Genomic DNA, 23,910 nt, shown 5'->3' with positions numbered 1-23,910 from the left:
TCATGAAGATTCATTCTGGAAGTGTGCTAAGGGGCCAGGTGTCCCCCTAGCTCGTTTTGTACTGAATCCATTCTAGAGTAAGGCACTGTGTCCTAAGTATGCACAGATTCTCCTGGATGTTTCTGTCCACCGGGTGTGGCTGCCCTGTCCATTCACCCCACTGTGGCCCAGCTCCCTGCCCAGCCTGCGGCCTTTCCGCAGATGGTGCGGAAGAAGGGATTTGTACTCGGAGAAGGAAGGGACGATTTTCCTTGACCAGTAGGCTGGTGTTTGTTTGAAAACCAGTGTGAGGAGGTGCATCAGTCCAGTGCCTTGCCTGAGCAGGCACCTCCCTGGTCTGTTACTTGGAGTAACACTGACTCGGGTCAGGGCCATTTGGGGAAAGGCAAGGGCCGAGTGGAGGCCTGGGGGTCTGTGGTGTCATTGCTGGGCCCGTGCCTGACGCCACATGCTGGCCTGGCACACTGTTGGCACTGGGTTGTTGGCTCAGCCAGTGGCTGGAGAAGGTGCTGGGTGCTTAGAGGTCACTGGCCAGGCCTGGTGGCCTCTCTGTGGTCCGGCTGGCAGAGGGTCTGGAGTTGATTGATGAGCTTGTCTGGCCGCCCAGAGGCTTCCCTGTGCTGAGGGAAGAGACTCCCCTGAATGCACCAGCTGGGGTGTCTTTCCAGGAGAGAGGGCTCCTCGGCTAGGCTGTGGCTTTCGCATCTTACCCCACATACCACGTGTCTTATTGGTCTCATACCAGCAGGCCCGGTGGCGGGTCATTCCCATTCCCAACCTCAACCCTGAACTGGAGCCCTTAGCCTGTCTTAGCCTTCCCCCATGAGAGCTTTTCAAGAGGGAACAGTAGGGAATCTGGTCCAGCTCCTGAGTCACCCCATGGAAGGCATAGGTCCACAGTCCCTCTTGCCATGGCTGGGATTGGAATGCAGGATTTGTTTGTTTGTTTTTTGCGTTACGCGGCCCCTCACTGTTGTGGCCTCTCCCGTTGCGGAGCACAGGCTCCGGACGCGCAGGCTCAGTGGCCATAGCTCACAGGCCCAGCCGTTCCGCGGCATGTGGGATCTTCCCGGACCGGGGCACGAACCCGTGTCCCCTGCATCGGCAGGCGGACTCTCAACCACTGCGCCACCAGGGAAGCCCCGGAATGCAGGTGTTGACCTGACAGGAGGCTTGGATGGAGTAGCGTGGTGGCCTGGCCCTGTAGGGTGGTGGCACAGAGCCCAGACAGGTGCTAAGTGTATGCCATACTTACAGCTTCTCAGCCTGACTCAGCTAGAAGTTCCGAGATGAAGTGCAGTTTTAGGTTTGATTTTATACAGATGGGGACATGAGAGTGTCCATTCTTGTTTGTTTCATTAAATCTGCATACAAACATTCCTGGATTTGTCTGTGGGGTGTGGGTGGATGGAGAGGGATGTCTGCATTTCCTGCTCACCTGCCTGGATGGTGGAAGTGCCTGCTTTGGTCCGGGACCCTCAGGAAATGCCATGGCCCGCACCCCAATTTGCATCCCTGTCCTCTGTGCCCCCAGATCCTGCTTGGCCACCCGCCTCCATATGCCGTGGATGTCACCACCCAGGTCCCCACAGTGCCCGCGCCTGCTGCCGTTCTCTCCCCACCTCTGCCAGAAGTGCTGCCGCCTACTGCCCCTGAGCTCCTGCCTCAGCTCCCCGGCTCCCTGGCCCCCACAGTGATGGCAGCTGCTCAGAGCTTGCCTGTCCAGACCACTGCGCTCCTGCCACCTGCTAACCTGCCACTGCCCAGCGGTCCTGGGATCACTGGTCCCTGCCCAGCCGTTCAGCTGACAGTGGAGCTGCCCCCGGAGGTGTGTGGCCCTCCCCTTGGGGCTTAGCCCCCATTCCGTCACCCTGATCCCAGCACCACGGCAGCCCTCCTGTGCCATGACCTTGGGTCTCAGCCCTAGAAGTCGGGGATGCCCTTGGGAAGGTGGAAGCATGTACTCAGGGACACCATGGGTGCTGTTCTTATCTTCCTCTGCTGTCCCTGGATGTCACACTTTCTTTAATGACACATCCAGCTGGAGACCGTGATTTTTACACATGGATTCAGAGTGCTTTTCTTTGGAGGCGATGGGAAGGCCTGTGACAATTCTTCCTGGGCCATGTGCTCCCTCATGGGGATGATCAAAGTGGGTTAGCGTGTTTGGAAAGGGGGTGGCCCCAGCTTTTAGAAATCTGCTTGGCTCCAAGCGTTAACATAAAACCCCTCACTCCTGCCACCCTGCGTGGTTTGCTTGCTGCAGTCAGAAGGAGGCGGGTGGCGGGCTGGGCTGTGGAGGTGGGGAGACAGCAGACTGATGCGTCTGTGTCGCGGGGGAATGGATGTGACCTGTCCTCCTTTCCATGGTTTTATTTCAGGAGCAGGCCTCGCAGGACAAGCAGCCAAGCCTCCCTCAGAGCTGTGAGAGGTAATGGCACACTTTGCCCTCATGTGTCAGGGCTTCTAACAATGTCGCTCATTTCCAAGTCTGACGTGGTGGAGCTTCAGGTAGCTCCTGTGGGGTCTTTGTCAGTGCTTGTTGAAATTTGGTAGTCAGTTGTGTTCTGGGTCCTTGTGCTGGTCTGCAATGCCGAGGACCTTCTAGAAGGGAGAGGCTGCGGACAGAGAGTCAGCAGGTCTGGGGACCGTGGGGAGGCCTGGAGGGCAGGGCAGAGTCCAGCCCACATCCTGGGTCTCCCAGCACCTCAGGCACGGAGAATGTTGCATTTGGGGAGGGAACTGGTTACAGGAAGTGACCCTGTGTCCCACCCTTCTGGTAATGCCAGCACCAAACTTGGTGTTCCGCAAAGTCTCCTCAAATCCTACAACAACTGCATCTGGCTGGCGTGTTCCCCTTGCTGTTGAACAGATGGGGGAACCGAGGCACGGGGGAGGATTGTGTCTTAATCCTGACATTTACTGTAAGCCGAATAAGCCTGATTCACAGACCAGGAGCTGAGAGGACCTAGGTCCTGGGTCAGAAAGGCCATGTGTTCTCTACGACTCCAACACCGCCTAGGACAGATGTTACAGGGGGAGAAGGGCATTGGGCTCAGGGGTCTCTCTCCTGGGCATGGCCAGCTTTAGACTCTCTAGGTTTTCCAGGTGAGCACACCCAGACAGTAAATCTTCTGGCTGTTTCCCGAAAAGCCAAGTTTCCACGTGAGGCAGGCTTGCAGGCCCTTCCTTTGGGTACTGTAACATTCTTGGTTTTTGCGTAGCTACGGAGGTTCTGACGTCACTTCTGGAAGAGAGATGAGTGACAGCTGTGAAGGTGCATTTGGTGGGGGGAAGCTGGAAGGCAAGGCCGCTCGGAAACATCACCGCAGGTCCACGCGTGCACGCTCCCGCCAGGAGAGAGCCAGCCGGCCCCGGCTGACCATCCTGAATGTGAGTAGCCAGGCAGAACGGGCCGGCAAGACAGGGCTGGCTAGGCACGGCCTCCTCCCTGGTCTCACTGCCTCAGTGTCCTGTAGGTGTGCAACACGGGTGACAAGATGGTGGAGTGCCAGCTGGAGACCCACAACCACAAGATGGTGACGTTCAAGTTCGACCTGGATGGGGATGCACCTGACGAGATTGCTACCTACATGGTGAGGCTAGGTGTCCTGCCTGGTCAGATGAGTCAGTGGCCCTTCCCCTGGGACTGTGAGGCTGTCTCCCTGTGTCCTTTGGGCGCATGCCTGCCAACCCCACTGAGGAGAATATCGGTTGCCAGCCTTACCTGTCCTCCCGCCTCTGCAGGTGGCTGCCTCTTGTGGGCAGCACTGGCCCATCACCTGGAGGGCCTGCTTCTCAAGCTGTGGCTTCTCTTGCTGAACCGTGCAGCCCTGATGTTGGGAACTGGGCTCCCTGGCTGTGTCTCCCCTCTTGGGTTTAGTCCAGAGTAGAAGTCAAGCAAATCAATCAGTGAAGACCCAGTGTGGCCAGTGGCCCGAGGTACATCCCTACCAGCAGGGTTGCATGCGCTGTTGCAGGTAGAGCACGACTTCATCCTGCAGGCTGAGCGGGAGACATTCATTGAGCAGATGAAGGACGTCATGGACAAGGCAGAGGACATGCTCAGTGAGGACACGGATGTGGACCGTGGCTCTGACCCTGGGGTGAGCCCGCCGCACCTCAGCACCTGTGGCCTGGGTTCTGGGGAGGTAAGTCCCGGGTAAGAGGTCCCAGGAGGGTCTGGGCCTGCTTATCTCCCAGCTCCAGGCTCTGTGAGTACAACACTGTGATGTCGCCTGCTGGAGGAGCCTGTAGGCCATGCAGTGCTGGGTGAGGTGGCTGGGAGGGTGGGCGCCTTCAGTTCAGTTAGAAATGTCCGAGCTCCTGAGGCCCCTCAGATGATTTGAGGCAGTGCTGTGCTCTGAAGGAAGTTCTTGTTCCACGCAGTCTGCTGAGTTCTGATCCTTTACCTCCTTCAGGAGAGTCGCCAACCCCAAGCGAATGCCCCGGTGTATCAGCAAAATGGTATGTCTCCTTTCAAGGCTATACCTGCCAATCAGACATGCATTTGGAGGAGGCATATCTGTCATTGTCCCTTCTCTGCCTTCCAGCAGGCATTTGATAAGAGTCCCACAATGAGCATATTGTAAGGGGTTTTGACTACCACACGGGGGGGGAGTGCTGGAGTGTGTGGTGAGCATGCCCCCATTGGGGGACAGCTGCCCTGTCTGAGAAGCCATATCTGGCCTGGGTTGGGACGGAGCATTGTGTGGACTCGCTGCTGTCTGCTGGTCCCCCAGCCAGCATTACCCCTTCAGTGATGCACCACAGGTGTCCTGGGACATAAGCCTGTGCTGGGGGGACTTGTGAGAGCCTCTGCCAGTGAGGACCCCCTGAGTGGGTTGCACATCCTCCCCACTGGTGTGAGAGGAGTTCCCCAAATCCCCATACGGCAGGTCTGGTGCTGGTGGCGAGGGGTCATGCCAGCCTTGGGAGAAACCTGCTCACTCTCACCAGCTGTTTTTGCCCTGCCTCTTAGTCCTTCACACTGGGAAGAGGTGGTTTATCATCTGTCCAGTGGCTGAGCATCCAGCAGCAGAGGCCCCCGAATCTTCACCCCCACTTCCTCTGAGCTCCCTGCAGCCAGACACCAGCCAAGGTATGAGCAGCCAGAACCCCTCAAATCTTCCTCCTTGATAATTAGGTGTGCCTCCTGTGTATTGCTCCACATCACCTCATTGTCCTCAGCCTGGCTTTACCTGTGCTTATGTTTTGCCAGCAGGTGCTGTGTGCCCAGCAAAGTGCAAGGGCCTCACCCTGCACTGTTGCCCCAAAATGCAGAGCAGTCTGTGGGGCTGTGTCCTTGTCTGTATCCCTGTCCTAGTTTTCCACCAAATGAGCCAAGTCAAGGTGGCACTTAGGCTTGGGCCTGCCAGTTACCTTCACAGTGCAGGTGAGGCACATGGGCTGCACAGGTGTGTGCTGAAAGGGCTCTGCGCTTGCCCTTTCTTACCAGTATTGTTGTGGGAAGAAGTCTCAAGGAAAATCAGAAAACATTTTGATATGAACAAGAATGAAAATACAACATATTAAAATATGTGGGATGCAGCTAAAACAGTAATTAAAGGGAAATTTATAGCACTAAATGATTAGAGGAAGAAAGAGATCTCAAATCAGTATCCCAAGCTTTCATTTTGAGAAATTAGGAAAACTAGAACAAAATCCAAAGCAAGCAGAAGGAAGGAAATAAAGAGAAGAAATCAATGAAATTTGAGACAAAAACAATAATAAAAACAATGAAACCAAAAACTGATTCTTTGAAAAGAATTAATAAAATGATTAACTTCTTGTAAGACTGACAAAGAAAAAGACACAAAATACCAATATCAGGAATAAAAAAGGAGACCACTACAGATCTTGTGTAAAAGGATACTAGTAATGGAATACTATGAACAAACCTGCACACATAAATTTGACAACTTAGATGAAACAGACTAATTCTGAAAGCCACAAACTACTAAAACTCATCCAAGGTGGAATAGATAACCTGAATACTCCTATTAACAAGATTGAATTTGCATCAAAAAATATCCCAAAGGAATTTTCTAGGCCCAGATAGTTTCACTGGTGAATTGTATCAAACATTTAATAAAGGAAATAACACCAATTCTATACAGTCTCATCCAGAAAATGGAAGAGGAAGGAACACTTCTCAAATAATTTTATGAAGCCAGCGTCACCCTTATATCAAAACCACACAAAGGCAGTACAAAAAAAGAGTGACAGATGCTAATCTTTCAAGGATATAGAGGGGGAGAAAAACACTCAATAACATATCAAAAAGACAAATCTAGAAATTTATAAAAATAGTAATATGCCATAACAAAGTGGAGTATATCCTGGGAAGGCAATATTCAAAAATCAGTTAATTCACCATATAATGTCAATGGGAATTTCCTTTCTCTACAAAGGGAAAGATACATGATCATATCAGTTGATACAGAAAAAGTATTTGACAAAATACAGCATCCATTTATGATAAAAGTGCTCAGCAAACTAGCGATAAAACGGAACATCCTCAACCTGATAAAGGGCATCTACAGAAAACTGACAGCTAGCATCATATTTAGTGGTGAAAAGCTAAATGTGTTTTCCCAGAGATTGGGATCAAGGCATAGATGTCCACTCTCTCTATTCCTATTCAACATCACACTAGAAATCTTAGATTCCAGATGGGCAAGAAACAGAAATAAAAGGCATGTGGATTGAAAAGGAAGAAATAAAACTGTCTCTGCAGCTAATATGATTTTATGTGGAAAAAACCACAAGCATTCTTCACAACAAACAACTCTTAGAACAAGTAAGAGAGTTTAGCAAGATCACAGGATATATAATCAACAACAAAAATAACTATATTTCTATGCTGACAGTGAACAATTAAAAACTAAAATTTTGAAAGAATACTATTTACAGTGGCTCAAAAAAAAAGATAATAGCTATAAATGTAACAGAACATATACAGAATCTGTATGGTGAAAACTATAAAATATTGATGAAATGGATTAGAGATGACCTAAATAAATGGAGAAACATTCTATGTTTATGGATTGGAAGACTCAACATAGTAAAAATGTCAGTTCTTCCCAAAGTGATATATAGATTTAATGCAATACCAATAAAAATTCAAACAGGATAATTTTTGCAGATATAGGCAGTCTGACTCTAAAATTTATATGGAAGTACAAAGGTAATTTAAATAGCTAAAGCAGTTTTGAAAAAGGAGAATGAAGTTGGAGGCTTCACACTACTCCGTATTAAGGCTTATTTTAATGTTACAGTAATCCAGAAAGCTCAGTATTGGCAAAGGGACTGGCACATAGATAAGTGGAAAAGAATAGAAAGCCCAGAAATAGATCCATAGAAATACGGCCATTTGATTTTTTGGCAAAGATGCAAAAGCAATTCTATGTAGAAAGGATAGACTTTTCAATAAATGGTGTTGGACTAGTTGCTTATACATAAGCAATAATTGAACCTTGACCTATGCCTGACATCTTATATAATAATTAACTCAAATTTCATTGTATATCCAAATAGAAAATGTAAAACTATAACTTTTAGAAAAAAACGTTGGAGAAAAACTTTTGTGACCTGAGCCATGGAGTCGTTAGATCTAACACCAAAAGCATAACCCATAAAAGAAGAAAATGGATAAATCAGACATCATCAAAATAAAACTCTTTTGCTCTGTGAAAACCACTGTTAAGAGAATGAAAAGACAATCTGCAGACTGGGAGAAAATAATTGCAAATTACATATTCAGCATAGTATTTGTTCTGAAATATATAAAGAATTCTCAAAACTCATCAGTAAGGAAGCAAAGAACTCAACTAAAAAATGGACAATGGACTTGAATAGACACTTCCTTAAAGAGAACATAAGGATAGCAGTTAGGCACATTAAAAAAAAGTAATGTCATTGACTACCAGGGAAATGCAAATAAAAGCCATAGTGAAGGATCACCATGCACTTGTGAGAATGGCTAAGTTAACAATACTAAGATTTGGTGTGGATATGGAGCAACTGGATCTCTCATGTTAGTGGGAATGCAAAATGGTATAGCTATTCTGGAAAATAGTTGGGCATTTTAAAAATAAAAGATATACTTAGTATATGACAACAATTTCAATCCTCAGTATTTATCCAGGAGAAATAAAAAATCATGTTCAGTAAACACATATATAAGTGGTTATAGCAGTTCAGTTGCCTAATTGCCCAAACTGGAAACAACCCAAATATCCTGCAGTGGGTGAATGGAAAAACAAACTATGGTGCTTTGAAAAAGAAACAACTATTGACACATGCAACAGTATGAGTGAACCCCAAAGGCTTACTGAGTGAAAGAAGCCAGTCTCAAAAGGCTACATACTGTATAATCCCATTTATAATGACATTCTCAAAAAAACTATAGATAGAGAACAGATCAGTGTTTGCAAGGAGTCAGAGGTAGGGGGAGAATGTGAGTATAAAGGGATAAACCAATCACATTGTTTTGGGGTGACTGAATTGTTCTGTATTGATTATGGTAATAATTCTATGGATGTATGGTGCTAAAGTTCTCAGAACTCTACACCTAAAGAAAAACTCCATTTTACTGTATGATAATGTAAAAAGTGAAAAAAAATATATATGTTAAATATATATGTTGATAATGAGGCAAGATAGCATGAAAGGAAGGCAGCAGCAACAACAGACAATAAAAGAGACCCTCAGACTTCTACTTTAGGCCAAGATGGATAATAGGCACTGGATTTATTTTCCCTCAAAACAACTAAAAAAGCATGCAAAATATATGAAAGAATGTTTTTTAAGACTTTGAACATAAGGCAGTGAAGGACATTGATCCCTGAAAAAATCTATGATCATTTCAGGTGACTGCACTGAGAAAGTTTTCACATCCCAGAGCATGGAGGGAGGGACCCAGGTAGAGCTCAGCGGACTACCTGTGGTGAGGAGACTGACCTGAGAGTCTGAGAAAGCCCGAGGGCAAGAGTTGGCTGGGTAGAGTTCTGGAGAGGAGAGAGCAGCGCAAAGAGAAAAGTCTGTGGATTGACAGAGGACTCCCCTTGATTATTTTGCAGAGTAATGTATGTGAGGAAACTAGTCAATGCCAGGAAATGAAGCACCCCAAAGGATTAGAGGGAATGGTACTAAAGCTCATATGGACCAGAATGTCTGTTCCTACCAGTTAGCTGGAAGGACTTATAATTCAAGAGACATTGGGTAGAGTACTTGCCTCAGTTGTGGGGAATAATTAGCCCTAGACTTAAGAACAGGATCTGAAAATGTCAAGCCACAGTAGCTTAACTGCATCCCACAACAAAGAATGTTTCTAGGAATACAAATTCATACAGCGCCCAAGAAGGCAAATTTTACATTGTCTGGTATCCAATCAAAATTACCAGGCAGGACAATATGAGAAAAATTCCTCATTCTAATGAACCCATAGCTGACACAGTTGTAAGAATTAGCAGACAAGCACATTAATACAGTTACTACAACTGTATTCCATATGTCCAAAAAACTATAGGAAATAGGAAAGAAATGTAATTTACCTTATTGATAAATCAGGAAAGACAATTCATAAGATTATCTCAATAAATGCAGAAAAGGAATTTCACAAAATTCAACAGCTATAAACATCCTTAGCAAACTCTATATGAACTATATAGGGTTAAACCTGATAAGGTATATGTAAGACCTGTGCAGTGAGAACTACAAAACAATGTGAGTGGAAACCAAAGAAGACCTAAAGAAGTACCCTATTCATGGGTCAGAAGACACAGTATTGTTACAGAGTTAATTCTTTCTCAGTTAATCAATAAATTTTATGCAGCTGCCGCAAGAATCCCAGAAGTTTTTTTCTAGCAGTTGAAAAGCCAACCCTATGAAAATGTAAAAGCCATTGGAATTTGGAAATAAGAGAAGTAGATTGGAATGCTAACACTAGCTGATTTCAGGAATTATTATAAAACCATAGTGATCAAGACTGTGTGGTATTGGTATAAATACAGATAAATAGATCAATGGAATAAAATAGAGTCCAGAAATAGACCCAAACACATAGAGACACTTAATTTTTTATAAACATTTCAAAGAACATTCAGTGAAGAGAGGACAGTCTTTTCAGTCTTAGGACTATTGATCATTCATATGTGAAAAATGAATATCCATACTTAACACTATATACAAAAATCAACTCAAAATGGAATGTAAACCTAAGTGTAAAACTGAAAACAATGAAACTTATAGTAGGATACACAGGAGAATGTTTGTGTGACCTTGGGTTAGATAGAGATTTCTTAGATATAGCACCAAAGCATGATCTGCAAAAGAAAAAAATTGGTAAATTAATCAAATTCAAAATGTCTACTCTTTGAGAAACAGCAAGGGAATGAAAAGAGAAACCAGAGACTAGGTGAAAATATTTGCTAACCATATATGCAATAAAGGACTTGTGTCCAGATAATAGGAGGAACTGTCAAAATGCAGTGAGAAGAAAATAAACAAGCTAACAAAAATATTTGAACAGACACTTCACCTAAGATTTGTGGGTGCCAAATAAGTATATGAAAAGGTAATTATTCAGTAAGAAGCTGCAAATTAAAATCGCAAGAGGATACCACTACACACCTATTAAAATAGCTAAAATTTAAAAGACCAAGTGTTGCTGAGGATCTGGGGGAATTGAAACTCTTATACACTGTATAAAATGGAAAACAGCTGGAGAACCTTGGAAAACAATTTGGTAATGTCTTTTAAAAATAAACATACAAGTGCCATAGGATCTAGTTATTCTGCTCCTTGGTACGTATCCAAGAGAAATGAAAGCAGATGTCCATACAAACACTTACACAGCATGTTCATAGCAGCTTTATTTATAATAGCCGGAACGTAGCAATAGCTCACATGAACAGAAAAACATATTGTGATTTATCCATACCGTATAACACTGCTCTGCAATAAAAACGAATGAACAACTGACATTCATTATAGTATGGGTGATTCTCAGAATACGTCAGTGAAAGATGCCAAACAAAAAAATAATGCATGCTACATGATTGCATTTATGTAAAAGTCTAGAAAATGCAGACTAATTTATAGGGATGGAAAACAGACGAGTGCTTGTCTGGGAGTGAGGTTGTGGTAGGAAAGGAAGGGAGGTATAGAATACAAGATTCGTGAAGAAATAGTTGGGAGAATGATGGACATGTACATTATATTGATGGTGGTGAAAGTTTTGCTTATATGCCTGTGTCAATACTTACAAACTCTACACTATAAATATGTACAATTCATTGCATGTCAATTATACTTCAACATAGTGGTTAAAAACCAAACAACAGTTACAAAGAAAGCTAACTCTCAGGGGCTCCAGATAGTGGAGTTACCAGACAGAAAACTGCTTACTTAGTGTTAAAATAAATAAATGACTAGAGTGAAACTTTTGACAGAGAATTGGAAAGTATACCAAAAAAACCAAACCAAAAAATTCACCCTTCAAAAACAAACTCAAATGGAAATTCTGGAGCTGAAAGTTACAGTAGTTAAGATTAAGACCTCACTGGATAGTTTGTACACTGCTGCAGAGAGAATTAGCAAACTGAAAGGTAACTTAAAAGAAAATACTTAAAGTAGAATAATGATATCAAAACTGATGAAAAACAAAAGAGGAGCTAAGCAATGTAGGGGTTACTATGAGATAGTTAAACATATATAATTGGAGTCCCAGAAAGTAGAAGAATGAGACAAAATCAAGTTTTAGGAGGTAATGCAGAGAATTGAAAGGCATTAAGACACAAATTCAAGAAGCCCTCCAAACTCTGAGAGAAAAACTACACTTATATATATTATAGTTAAAGTACTGAATACCAAAGGCAGACCAAAGAATTTAAAGGATGCTAGAGAAAAGAGCAGGTACTGATTGGGACAGCTCCCATCTCACTAGATACAGTGTTTGCCAGTAGACCAAGGAATACTGCTATCCTCAAAGTGCTAAAGAAAATAAGCATAAACCTTGAATCTCTACCTGGTGGTATCGTCCTACATAATATGAAATGAAGACTAAAGGGATTTATCACCTGCATATTTCAAACAAAGATATACCAGGGAGGATATTTTTAGGCAAAACAACAGTGACCCCAGATGGAAGGTCAGAAATACAGGAAGGAATAAAAGTAATGGAATTATAAACACATTGACAGGTCTAAAGGAATGTCGACTGTATAAAAACATAATGTTTTATGAGATTTGAAATATATTTGTTGTGTTAAAATACATGAAAATAAGGGCATATTTATCAGGGGGAGGGAATTGTACCATAGGGCTCCTGGGTTCTTGCACTGTAGGGGAAGAGGGTCGAAATCAAGAATGTATATTGTAGTCTATAGAATACCCTTGTAAGAGTTGTAAAATAGTAGATAACTTTCACACTCATGGCGAATGAGTGGCTGGGGGAGAAATTTTACAAAACAAAAGGCAAAGAAGGAGAGAAAAAGCAACATTGAACATGATGAAAATATAGAAAGTCATTAGTAAGATGGTAGTTTTAACCCCAACAAATGAGTAATTAAATTAAATGTAAATGAAATAAATATCAAAGGTTGTCAAAATGTGAGAGAACAAACCAATAACAAACTAAGGCGTAAGACTACAAAAGGTGAAGAGTAAAGAGCATGCTAATACTAACCTAAAGAAAGCTAGAATAGATCTTTTCTTTTTCTTCTCTCTTTTTTTTTTTTTTTTTGCTGCACTGTGTGGCATGTGGGATCTTAGTTCCCCGACCAGAGATCGAACCCGTGCCCCTTGCAGTGGAAGTGCAGAGTCTTAACCACTGGACCACCAGGGAAGTCCCATAGAGTAGATCTTTTTATATCAGATAAATAGACTTTAAGACAAAAAAGTAATGGTGAAAGATTCAGCTTTCCAGGAAGATCAAGTAATTCTATATTTGCATGTCTTTTAATAACACAGCCTCCAAATATATAAAGCAAAAATTAACACAACTAAATGAAAAAATAGAGTAATCTATAATCATCATGGGAGTTTTAACTTTTAGAATGGGAAGACAAAACCCAATAAGGATATAAAGGATTTCAGCAATAGAATTAGCAGTCTTGTTCTATATGTAGGACACCCAACAGCTGAAGAATGCACATTTTTTCAAGTCCACAAAGAATATTTTAAAATTAGCCATATGCAGGACACAAAGCAAATCTCAAATTAAAAAGGATCAAAATTATTCAATGCATGTTCTCTAACTACAGTTGGCAGTAAGCTAGAATTTGAAAACAAGAAGATACCTAAAGTCTCCACATGTATGACAGTTAAGAATTACATCTATAATATCTCATGAAGCAAAGAAGAAATTATAGTGGAAATTGAGAAAATATGCTGAATTATAATGATATGAAAATCATGCAAATGAAAATATTACTTATCAAAACATGTGGGTTGCAGCTAAATCTATATTTTGCAGAAACTTTGCTGCCTCAAATGTCCATACTAGAGAGGCAACAAGGCTAAAAATCGACAATCAAAGTATATCCACTGTAAAAAGTTAGAAAGAGAAGAGAAAATTGAATGCAATTAAAAGGAAGAAATAAAACAGATAAATGCCTGAATTAATGAAATATAAAATAAATATACAATAGAGTGTCAACAAAGCTTAAAGCTGGTTCTTTGAAGTGGCAAATAAAATTGGTGAGCCCCTGGTGATACTGACTGCAGGAAAGAGAGAAGGCACAATCAATATCAGGAATGAAAAAGAGGGACATTGCTACAATCTGACAAACATTAAGAAAAAGATAAGAGTACATTCTGTATAACTCCGTGCCAATAAATATGAAAACTGGTATGGATGTTGTCCTGGAGAAATATAAGAAGAAAGAGAAAATCTGAAAAGTGCTATAAACATTAAAAAGTTGAATCAGTAATTAAAAACCTTCTCACATTTATGCTTTGTTGTGGCAAGATTGCTGGAACAGCTCAGTGTATAGACTTCCAGTTTCAAGTATAGTCAGGAAAGAGAGTTCTCCCTTTTCAGAAGGATTCAGAAATTCTGGGCCTAACTCCACAATGCAGAACTAGGAATAATATCTGTCTCTAAAGCAGTCATGTGACGGGGCTGGAATGCACAGACTGACCTGTGCCCAAGTTACATGCACATCCCTGGACAGTGGTTCCCTAGAGGAAATTCAGAGTGCTGCTGCATGAGGGAGGGGATGAATGCTACATAGTCAAACCTGAAACATGTTTATGATGGTGAGAATGGTGGACTTGCTCAAATGTTGGAAAAGAGGTGATAATTGTTGAGAAAAAAGGAAAAGAACAAAAGATTCATGTGAGGAGTGGAGAATTCTGGCCAGATTAAAAAAAACAGATTAAATAGACCCTCCCTCAGAAGATAATGGGGGAGGAGTGACATCAGCAAGATTGCAAAGTAGATGATATCAGCATTCATCCTCCCATAAAAGCAATTGGACATTGATCCATAAATGGAAGCAGCTGTGGGATGGCTCAGGAGTCCAATTAAGGACACAGTGGAGCAAAAACGGAGAATAACTGCACAGAAAGGATTGTGGGAGATGAGCTTAGATGAGATGTCAGGAGATGGCAAGGAACAAAGAAGGCTGAGGTATCTGTATCAGCCACATTGCCAGTGCCATTGTGGTCCCCAGTGGCCTGCTCTATGGAGGCCCCATTAGCCTTTGCTGCTAAGGACCTCAACAGCCCCCATAGCAGCTGTGGGCTCCCCACAGCTTTCACGGCAGAGGACCCTGTAGTGTTAGCTGGCATGGGCCCCAGTTGTGTACTCCACAGAGGCCATTGGGAGCTTTCACCATCGAGGTAACCAACAGCCATCACCACCACGAAACAGCCCAGGGAGGGAGATGCTGCTGCACCTTATTTCCCCCTCCCCTGGAAGGAGCTTCTCTCTTGCTGCCCTGGGACCAGGGCTGCCAGCTGCCTCCCCCAACCCTGTGCATACCCCAGACCCCAGAAGCCTGGCTATTGCTGTTGCACCCATGCTTCCGATACCAGCTCCATGGTAGCTACCATAAGCTACCACACTTCTGCACCTGAGACACTAGAGCCACCACCATTGTGCGCTAGCCAGCACCCCAGAACCTGGAGCCATCATTGCTCTGTGAGTGCCTGCACTCCAGACCTCTGCTTTGTCTCTGTGCCATCGGCACCTATACATCAAACACCAGTGCTACCACTGCCAGGAGGGTGCCCACAAGCTGGGCCCAGTGCCAAGAGGTATCCCCTCAACAACAAAATCCCCATGGGAGAAAAAGAGATCAGGAGGTGTTCAGAAACTTTTACCACTGTAGATCCCAACAGCCTCCACAGCCACTGCAGCCACCTGCAGTTGAGGACCCCTGCCATCTTTGCTAGTGCTCACCTCAGCTGGATGGAACCACACAGAGACTACACTGCTGGGCCTGCCCTGTACCTGTAATCAATATACCCCACCCAGCCAGTGTCCCTGCACCCACTGGCATGTGAAGGTCTTCCCCACCAAAATCAGTTTGTAAGGTCTAGAAGAGATGACTGCTCCTTCAGATACACAGATATCAATACGAAGTTACAAGAAACATGAAAAAGCAAGGAAATATGACACCACCAAAAGGCACAGAATAATTTTCTAGTAACTGACCCCAAAGAATTGAAGATCTATGAATTGTCATAGAATTCAAACTTGTTTTAAGGAAACTTGGTGTGCAACAAGAAAACACATGTAGACAACACGACAAAATTAGGAAAACAATACACAAACAAAATGAGAAGTTCAGCAGAGAAATAGAAATCATAAGAAGACCAAAACAGAAATTCTGGAGCTGAAGAAATACAGTGAATGAGATTAAAAAAAAAAAATGCAGTAGAGAGCATCAACAGCAGACTTGATCAAGCAGAAGACAGAATCTGTGAACTTGAAGATGGGTCATTTGAAATTATCCAGTCATAGAAGAAAAAAGAAAGAGGAATGAAAAAAAGTAAAGAAAGCCTGTGTGAATTATGGTGCTCCATCAAGTAAGTAATATTTGCATTGTGGGAGTCCCAGGAGAGGAGAGAGAAAGAAAGTGCAGATAGCTTATTTTAAGAAATTCCCAAATTTAGGAAGATATCATGTACGTCCAGGTACGTGAATATCTTAAGTCCCCATATAGATTTAACTTAAAGAGGGCTTTACCAAGATACGTTATAATAAAGCTATAAAAATCAAAGACAGAATTTTGAAAGCAGCAGGAGGGAAAAAAAAAAACCTCGTTTTATATGAAAAAAGGCTTTTAGCAGGTTTCTCAGAAGAAACCTTGTGGGGCAGGAGAGAGTGGAGTGATATATTCCAAGTGCTGAAGAAAAACCCTGGTGACCAAGAATACTACTTTAACTGGCAATGAAGGAGAAATAAATACTTTCCCAAACAAACAAAAGTTGAGGGAGTTCATCACCACTGTACCTGCCTCATGAAAACACAAGAAAGTAAAAAATTCACTGGTAAAGGTAAGTATATAGGCTGTTTTAACTATATTTTTATTGTAAGCTTCATGGTAATCACAAAGTAAATACCTATACATAAAAGGTAAAAGAAACAAAGTGTACCATTACAGAAAATGATCAAATCACAAAGGAAGCTGGAAAGAAAGGAAGAAAGGAACTACGAAACAGTAAGATAACAAGAAGATGGAATAGTAAGTCCTTGCTTATCAATAATTACTTTAAATGTAAATGGATTAAATTCTCTAATCAAAATATAGAGTGGTGGTATGAATTAAAAAAAAAGACAAAACTATATGCTGTCTACAAGAGACTCACTTCAACTTTAATGGCATACATATGCTGAAACTGAAGGATGGTAACATATATTCCAGGCTGATGGAAACCAAAAGAGAGCAGGGCAGTTACATTTATATCAGACAAAATGGCTGTAAGTCAAGATCTATGACAAGAGACAGTGAAAGTCATTATATAATGATAAAGAAATCAGTTAGTTTATCAAGAGGATATAGCAATTGTAAATATATGTACCCAACATCAGAGCAACTACATATATTAAGCAAATATTAACAGCTCTTCAGGCAGAAATAGACAGCAGTGCACTTACAGTAGGGGACTTAAGTACTTCACTTACAATAATGGAGAGACTTTCCAGACAAAAAATCCAAAAGGAAATATTGGACTTCAGTGGCACTTCAGAACAAATGGACCGTAACAGACGTAAACAGAACATTCTACCCAACAGCAGCAGAGTACATGTTCTTCTCAAGTGCACATGGAACATTCTCAAGGATAGATCATTTGTTAGATTACAAAACAAGTCTTAACAAATTTAAGAAGATTGAAATCACATCAGTTTATCTTTTCCAACCACAGTGGTATGAAACTGGAAATCAATAACAGGAGGAAAGCTGGAAAATGCACAAATATGTGGGAATTAAGCAACCCGTTTCTGAATAACAAATGGGTGAAAGAAATAGAAAAAGAAATAAAAATATCTTGATACAAACGAAGATGGAAACAGAGCATACCAAAACTTATGTAATTCAGCACAAGCAATTTTCAGAGGAAATTTATAGTGATAAAAACCTGTATTAAGAAACAAGGAAGATCTCAAATAAACAATTTAAGTTCACACCTCAAGGAACTAGAAAAAAGACAAAATTAGTCCAAAGTTAGCAGAAGGAAGGAAACAACAAAATTCAGAGCAGAAATAGAGATTAGAAAAAATATAGAAAAGATCAACAAAACTAAGAGCTAGTTTTTTGAAAAGATAAACAAAATCAGCAAAATTTTAGCTAGGCTAAGAAAATAAAATCAGAATTGAAAGAGGAGACATTACAACTGATGCCACAGAAATACAAAGAATCATGAGAAAATAACATGAACAACTACACACCAAAACATTGGATAACCTAGAAAAATGGATAAATTCCTGGAAACATACAGCCTACCAAGACTGAATCATGAAGAAATAGGAAATCTGAATGGACTTATAACTAGTGGGAGAGTAAATCAGTAATCAAAAATCTCCCAACAAAGAAAAAGTCCAGGACCAGATAACTTCAATGGTGAATTCTACCAAATATTTAAAGAAGAATTAACACCATTCCTTTGTAAACTCTTCCAAAAAAATTGAAGAGGAGATAACACTTCCAAACTAATTTTACTAGGCCAGCATTACCCTGATATCAAAGCCAGACAAGGCTACTACAAGAAAAGAAAATTATAGGCCAGTATCCTTCATGAATCTATATTGCATCTATATGCCAAAACTCTCAACAAAATACTACCAAATTGAATCAACAGCACATTAAAAGAATCATACACCATAATCATGTGGGGTTTATTCCTGAGATGCAAGGATGGTTCAACATAAGCAAATCAATAAATGTGATACAACACATTAACAGAATGAAAAATGAAATCTTGTGATCATCTCAATAGATGCAGTAAAAAGCATTTGAAAAAATTCAGCATCCTTTCATGATTAAAAAAATCTCAACAAATAAGGTGTAAAAGGAATGTACATCAACATAATAAAGGCCATATACAACCAGCCCACATCTAACATCATACTCATTGGTGAAAAGCTAAAGCTTTTGCTCTTAGTTTAGGAACAAGACAAGGATGCACATTCTCATTACTTCTATTCAGCATCATCCTGGAAGCCCTAGCCAGAGCAGTTAGGCAAGAAAAAAAAATAAAAGGCATCCCAATCAGAAAGGAAGAAGTAAAATTGTATCTGTTTGCAGATTACATAATCTAATATATAGAAAACCTTAAAGACTACATCAAAAAACTGTTAGAGGGCTTACCTGGTGGCGCAGTGGTTGAGAGTCCGCCTGCCGATGCAGGGGACACGGGTTCGTGCCCCGGTCCGGTAAGATCCACATGCTGTGGAGCGGCTAGGCCCGCGAGCCATGGCCACTGAGCCTGTGCGTCCAGAGCCTGTGCTCCGCAACGGGAGAGGCCACAACAGTGAGAGACCCGCGTGCTGCAAAAAAAAACAAAAACAAAAACAAAACTGTTAGAACTAATAAACTCAGTGAAGTTGCAGAATATAAAATCAATATGCAAAAATGAGTTTCATTTCTATAAACTAATAACAAACTATCTGAAAGATAAATTAAGAAAGCAGTCCCATTTATAATAACATCATACCCAGGATTAAATTTCACCAGGAGATAAAAGCCCTGTGCACTGAAAACTATGAGACATTGATGAAAGAGACTGAAATAAATGGAACCATATCTCATGTTCTTTGATTGGAAGAATTAAATGTCTATACTACCCAAAGCCATCTGCAGATTCAGTGCAATCCCCATCAAAATTCCAATGGCATTTTTCACAGAAATAGAAAAAAAAATTCTAGAATTCATATGGAATCACAAAAGAAGCCAAATAACCAAAGCAATTTTGAGAAAGAACAAAGTATATCATTTCCTGATTTCAAACTATATTACAAAGCTGTAGTAATCAAAACAGTATATGGTATTAGCATAAAAAATAGACATAGACCAGTGGAACAGAATAGAGAGCCCAGAAGTATACCCAAGCATATATGGTCAACTAATCTATGATAAGGGCACCACATATACACAGTGGGTGAAAGGATAGTCTCTTCAATAAATCATTCTGAGAAAACTGGGTATCCAAACACAGAAAAACGAAATTGGACCCCTATTTCACACCACTCACAAAAATCAACTTAAAATGGATTAAAAACTTAAACTTAAGACCTGATACCTTAAAAATAGAGCTGCCATATGTTCCAGCAATCCCACTTCTGGGTATTTATCCAGAGGAACTGAAATCACTGTCTCGAAGAGATATCTGCACCTCCATGTTCACTGCGGCATTATTCATAGTAGCCAAGATATGGAAACAATTTAAGTGTCACTAGTTGAATGGATAAAGAAAACATGGTAACTACAGACAATGGAATATTCAGCCACGAAAAGAAGGAAATCCTGCTATTTGTGACAACATGGATGAAATGAAGGTCATTATGCTAAGTAAAATAAGCCAAACGGAGAAAGACAAATACTCTTGATCTCAGTTGTATGTGGAATTTGGGGGGAAAAAAAAGTTGAGCTCATAGAACCAGGGAGTGGAATGGTGGTTGCCAGAGGCAGATTAAAGAAGCATGTGATCATCTCAATAGATGGAGGAAAGCATTTGATAAAAGTCAACATCTATTAATGACTTTAAATAATAGGAACATAGGTATAAAAGTGAATTTGTTTAATCTGACAAAGGATATCTATTTAAAAAACAACAGCAAATGTTATTATTATTTATTATTTTTTTGTGTGGTACGTGGGCCTCTCACTGCTGTGGCCCCTCCCATTGCGGAGCACAGGCTCCGGACGCGCAGGCTCAGCGGCCATGGCTCACGGGCCCAGCCGCTCTGCGGCATGTGGGATCTTCCCGGACCGGGGCACGAACCCATATCCCCTGCATCAGCAGGCGGACTCTCAATCACTGCGCCACCAGGGAAGCCCCACAGCAAATATTCTTAATGGTGATATGTTGCTTTCTTTTTGAGATGCAGATCAATATAAAGATACCCGTTATCACCACTGATTTTTAGTATCCTACTGGAGGTCTTCGATAGTGCAGTGTAGAGTAGGACATTGTAAATGGGTTCCTTGACCCAATTCCAACTTTGTGTGTGTGTGTGTGGGGGGGAGGGGGACTTCCCTACACCAACAAGCAGTTCTCAGATGCCAGCAAGGTGTCTGAGAATTCAACTGAATTCTGACACTTTCTACCTGGAGATAGAATCAGATTCCACAGGTAAGGGGCTCAGTCCCACTAGACCACCCGCCACTTCAGATGCCGGTCATAAGCCCAGGTTGTTATCTGTGCATCTGACCAACTGGCTACAAACTGGAGTTTCCAATGATGCCCTCGTAAGTCAGCATGCCAATCATAAGTCCAGGTTGTTTCCCGTACTTCTGACTGACTGGCTATAAATCAGAGGTTCCTGTGACCCCTTCCTTGGGTTGGATTAATTTGCTAGAATTGCTCACAGAACTCAGAGAAACATGTTATTTACTAGATCATCAATTTATTATAAAAGGATACTAAAGTATATGAATCAACAGCCAGACGAAGAGATACATAAGGCAAGGCATTGGGAAAGGGCATGGAGCTTTAATGCCCTTTCCAGGCTCACCACTCTCCCCAGTCTCCCTGTTAAAAGTTCTAACAATAGTCTAATGGGCATCGATAAGCTGAATATACAGTATTTGTGGAAATGCACAGGCCGGAAAAAACCAAAACACTCTCCAGGGGAAGGACACTGTTCTATTGAATGCCATGACCAGTTACGTAAACGTACAGCCGCGAAATGATACTGGTACAAGGATAGACAAATTGAACAATGGAGTAAAAGCCCAGATGCAAGCCCATATCTCTGTTGACAAGAAAAGCCTAACTGCTAAATGATGGGGACAGGATGTTCTTAAAAAAAGAGGACAATAGGCTGTCCATATGGGGGAAAACCATCCTTGTTTTTAAACTTATACCATAAACCAAACTCATTATAAGTAGATTGTGAATGTCAAAGTAATATAAGAGAATATAATATCTTTATGACTCCAGTGTAGACATAATAAAGTTCACAAAAAAACTCTAAAGGAAAGACTGGCAAAAATTTGGTTAAATTTGACTACATTAAAATTAAGAACTATTGTTCATCAAAAGACACCACGAATTGAGCAAATAGGCAAATTACAGAGTGAGAGAAGATATTTACAATGTTTATAACCAACAAAAGCTGGTTCTCATCCAGCATACGTAAAGAACTATTATAATCAAAAGGAAAAGAATGATAACTCAATAGAATAGGCAAGGGGCTAGGACAGGTATGTTGTTACAGAGGATAACCAGATAAAGATAAGAAAAGGTGCTCAATTTAATTAGTTATCAGGAAAATGCAAATAAAAATCACAATGACGTACCACCTCACCACCTGTCAGGATGGCTATCATAAAAAAAATAAAAACAGAAAGAGAAGCATTGGCAATGATGTGGATAAATGGGAACCCTGTGCATATTGGTGGGAATGTAAAATGGTGTGGCCACTGTGGAAAACAATATGGAGGTTCCTCAAAAAGAAAAAACAGAACTACCGTATGATTCAGCAGTCCCACTTCTGGGTATTTATCCAAAGCAAGTAAAATCACTATCTTGAAGAGAAATCTGCACACCCCCCATGTTCATTCCAGTATTATTCACAATAGCCAAGATATGGAAACAACCTAAATGTCAGTCAGTAGATGAATGGTGTTGGGCTGCACCCTGGAGGGCTACAAGGCCTGCACTTGCCCAGCTTTAAGACCAGAGAAAGAGCCCAGAGTCAGTAACAGAGACATCAGTGGTTTAATTGATGGGGGAGCTTACATGTCTGAAGCAAGGTCCTGGAGCAACACCCTACCGTGTGTGGCACATGGTGGGCAGGACATGGTGGCAGCCTTTGCTCCTAGGGCGAAGGGGAGATTGCCAGTTAAAGGGGAAATTATATCAGGTTGGCTTATTAGTTACTAGGGAAACCAACAGAAGGGCACGCCCCCTCACCACTCTTTGATAGCTGGGGCCTGGGGCAAGTATGTCGGAAGGTCAGTCATGTGAGTAGGGTGTAGGTGAAGCAGGCACTGTTCTGGCAGGGGATGTACAGAGAGCAAGAGAACAGCCATCTTTAGTGGCCTGACCATACAAATGGATAAAGAAAATGTGGTATTTACTTACAATGGAATATTATTAAGCATTAAAAAAGGAGATCCTGCCATTTGTGACTACATGGGTGAACCTGGAGGACATTATGCTAAGCAAAGTAAGCCAATCACAAAAGACGAACACTGTACGAGTCCACTTATTATGAGGTATGTAGAGTAGTCAAACTCATTGAAGCCCGGAGTACAAGGGTGGGTGGCAGATCCTGGGTGGGGGGCAGAAATGGGAAGTTGCTGTTCAATGGGTATAAAGTTTCAGTTAGGCAAGATGAATGCATTTTAGAGATCTGCCGTACAACATTGCACCTATAGAAAACAATACTGTATTGTGTACTTGAAATGTTAAGGGAGTAGATCTCCTGTTGAGTGTATTTACCACAATAAAGCAAATGACAAAATCATATTAAGATCCTATTACACTCTCCAGGATGACCTATGGAGGGTAGGAAGCCCCAGGAGTGCTCAGAGGCTGCTATGGGAGGGGGAACTGGCACACTTGCTTTGGGAAGCCGGTTAGTGTCCTCTCCTGAAGGCTGAAGCTTCTTTGACCCAGCAGCTTTGCACAGCTTTGCAGTGTGCACAGGCACACTCACTGTTGTGTGTTAGTATTAGTCACACTCCAAGTTGCAGCAAGCCAAAGCACATCAGCCACACAATTACTAGTGAGTCGTGGGAGAGTCCTAGAGTGAAACAGTCTACAGACACCCAAATGGATGAATCTCCCAGATATAATGGTGAGAGAGAAGCCAGACAGGAAAGGATAAATGCAGTGTGAGTTCACTGAATATTCTGAATCAGGCAAAACTCAACTGTGGTGTTTCAGAGCACATACTTGCATGGCAATGCTTTAAAGAAAAACAAATGTGAAAGTTATGTTACATATGCTGGGGAGGGGCAATGTGAGTCTGGGGGCTTAGGAACCTGGCACTCTCCCCCACTATCATTTTTTTTGGTAAGCTTTTAAAACCTTTCGTTTTGTAAATTTTGTGTGTGTTATTAAAAGGAGAAAGTTTGTTGTTTTTAAAAAGACAAGTAGACTCGAAGACCAAGTAAGTATTGGAAACTCTGCATCCTGTTTTCTCCTCTCAACTTTCCCACTCCTGTGAGCGCACAGAGGCTCTGAGAGGTCCTAGGTGGGATACTGTTGAGCTATGTTCTACCA

The 23,910-nt window shown here is 41.9% G+C and overlaps 1 protein-coding gene across 8 annotated transcripts in view; it reads left to right on the top strand.

The window, feature by feature from the left end:
* Positions 1-23,910, top strand: part of WNK2 (WNK lysine deficient protein kinase 2) — a 155,764-nt gene that overhangs the window by 68,963 nt on the left and 62,891 nt on the right. For all 8 annotated transcript variants that reach the window (XM_030847255.2, XM_030847252.2, XM_060301163.1 and 5 more), the window contains 7 exons: positions 1,535-1,828; positions 2,382-2,431; positions 3,225-3,393; positions 3,480-3,596; positions 3,981-4,151; positions 4,422-4,467; positions 4,982-5,101. In XM_030847255.2, coding sequence (XP_030703115.1) covers positions 1,535-1,828; positions 2,382-2,431; positions 3,225-3,393; positions 3,480-3,596; positions 3,981-4,151; positions 4,422-4,467; positions 4,982-5,101 — 967 coding nt within the window. The remainder of the gene's footprint in view (positions 1-1,534; positions 1,829-2,381; positions 2,432-3,224; positions 3,394-3,479; positions 3,597-3,980; positions 4,152-4,421; positions 4,468-4,981; positions 5,102-23,910) is intronic.

This window comes from Globicephala melas, chromosome 6 (assembly GCF_963455315.2).
Source record: "Globicephala melas chromosome 6, mGloMel1.2, whole genome shotgun sequence".
Lineage (NCBI taxonomy): Eukaryota > Metazoa > Chordata > Mammalia > Artiodactyla > Delphinidae > Globicephala > Globicephala melas.
This window is presented reverse-complemented; position numbering and strand designations above follow the sequence as displayed.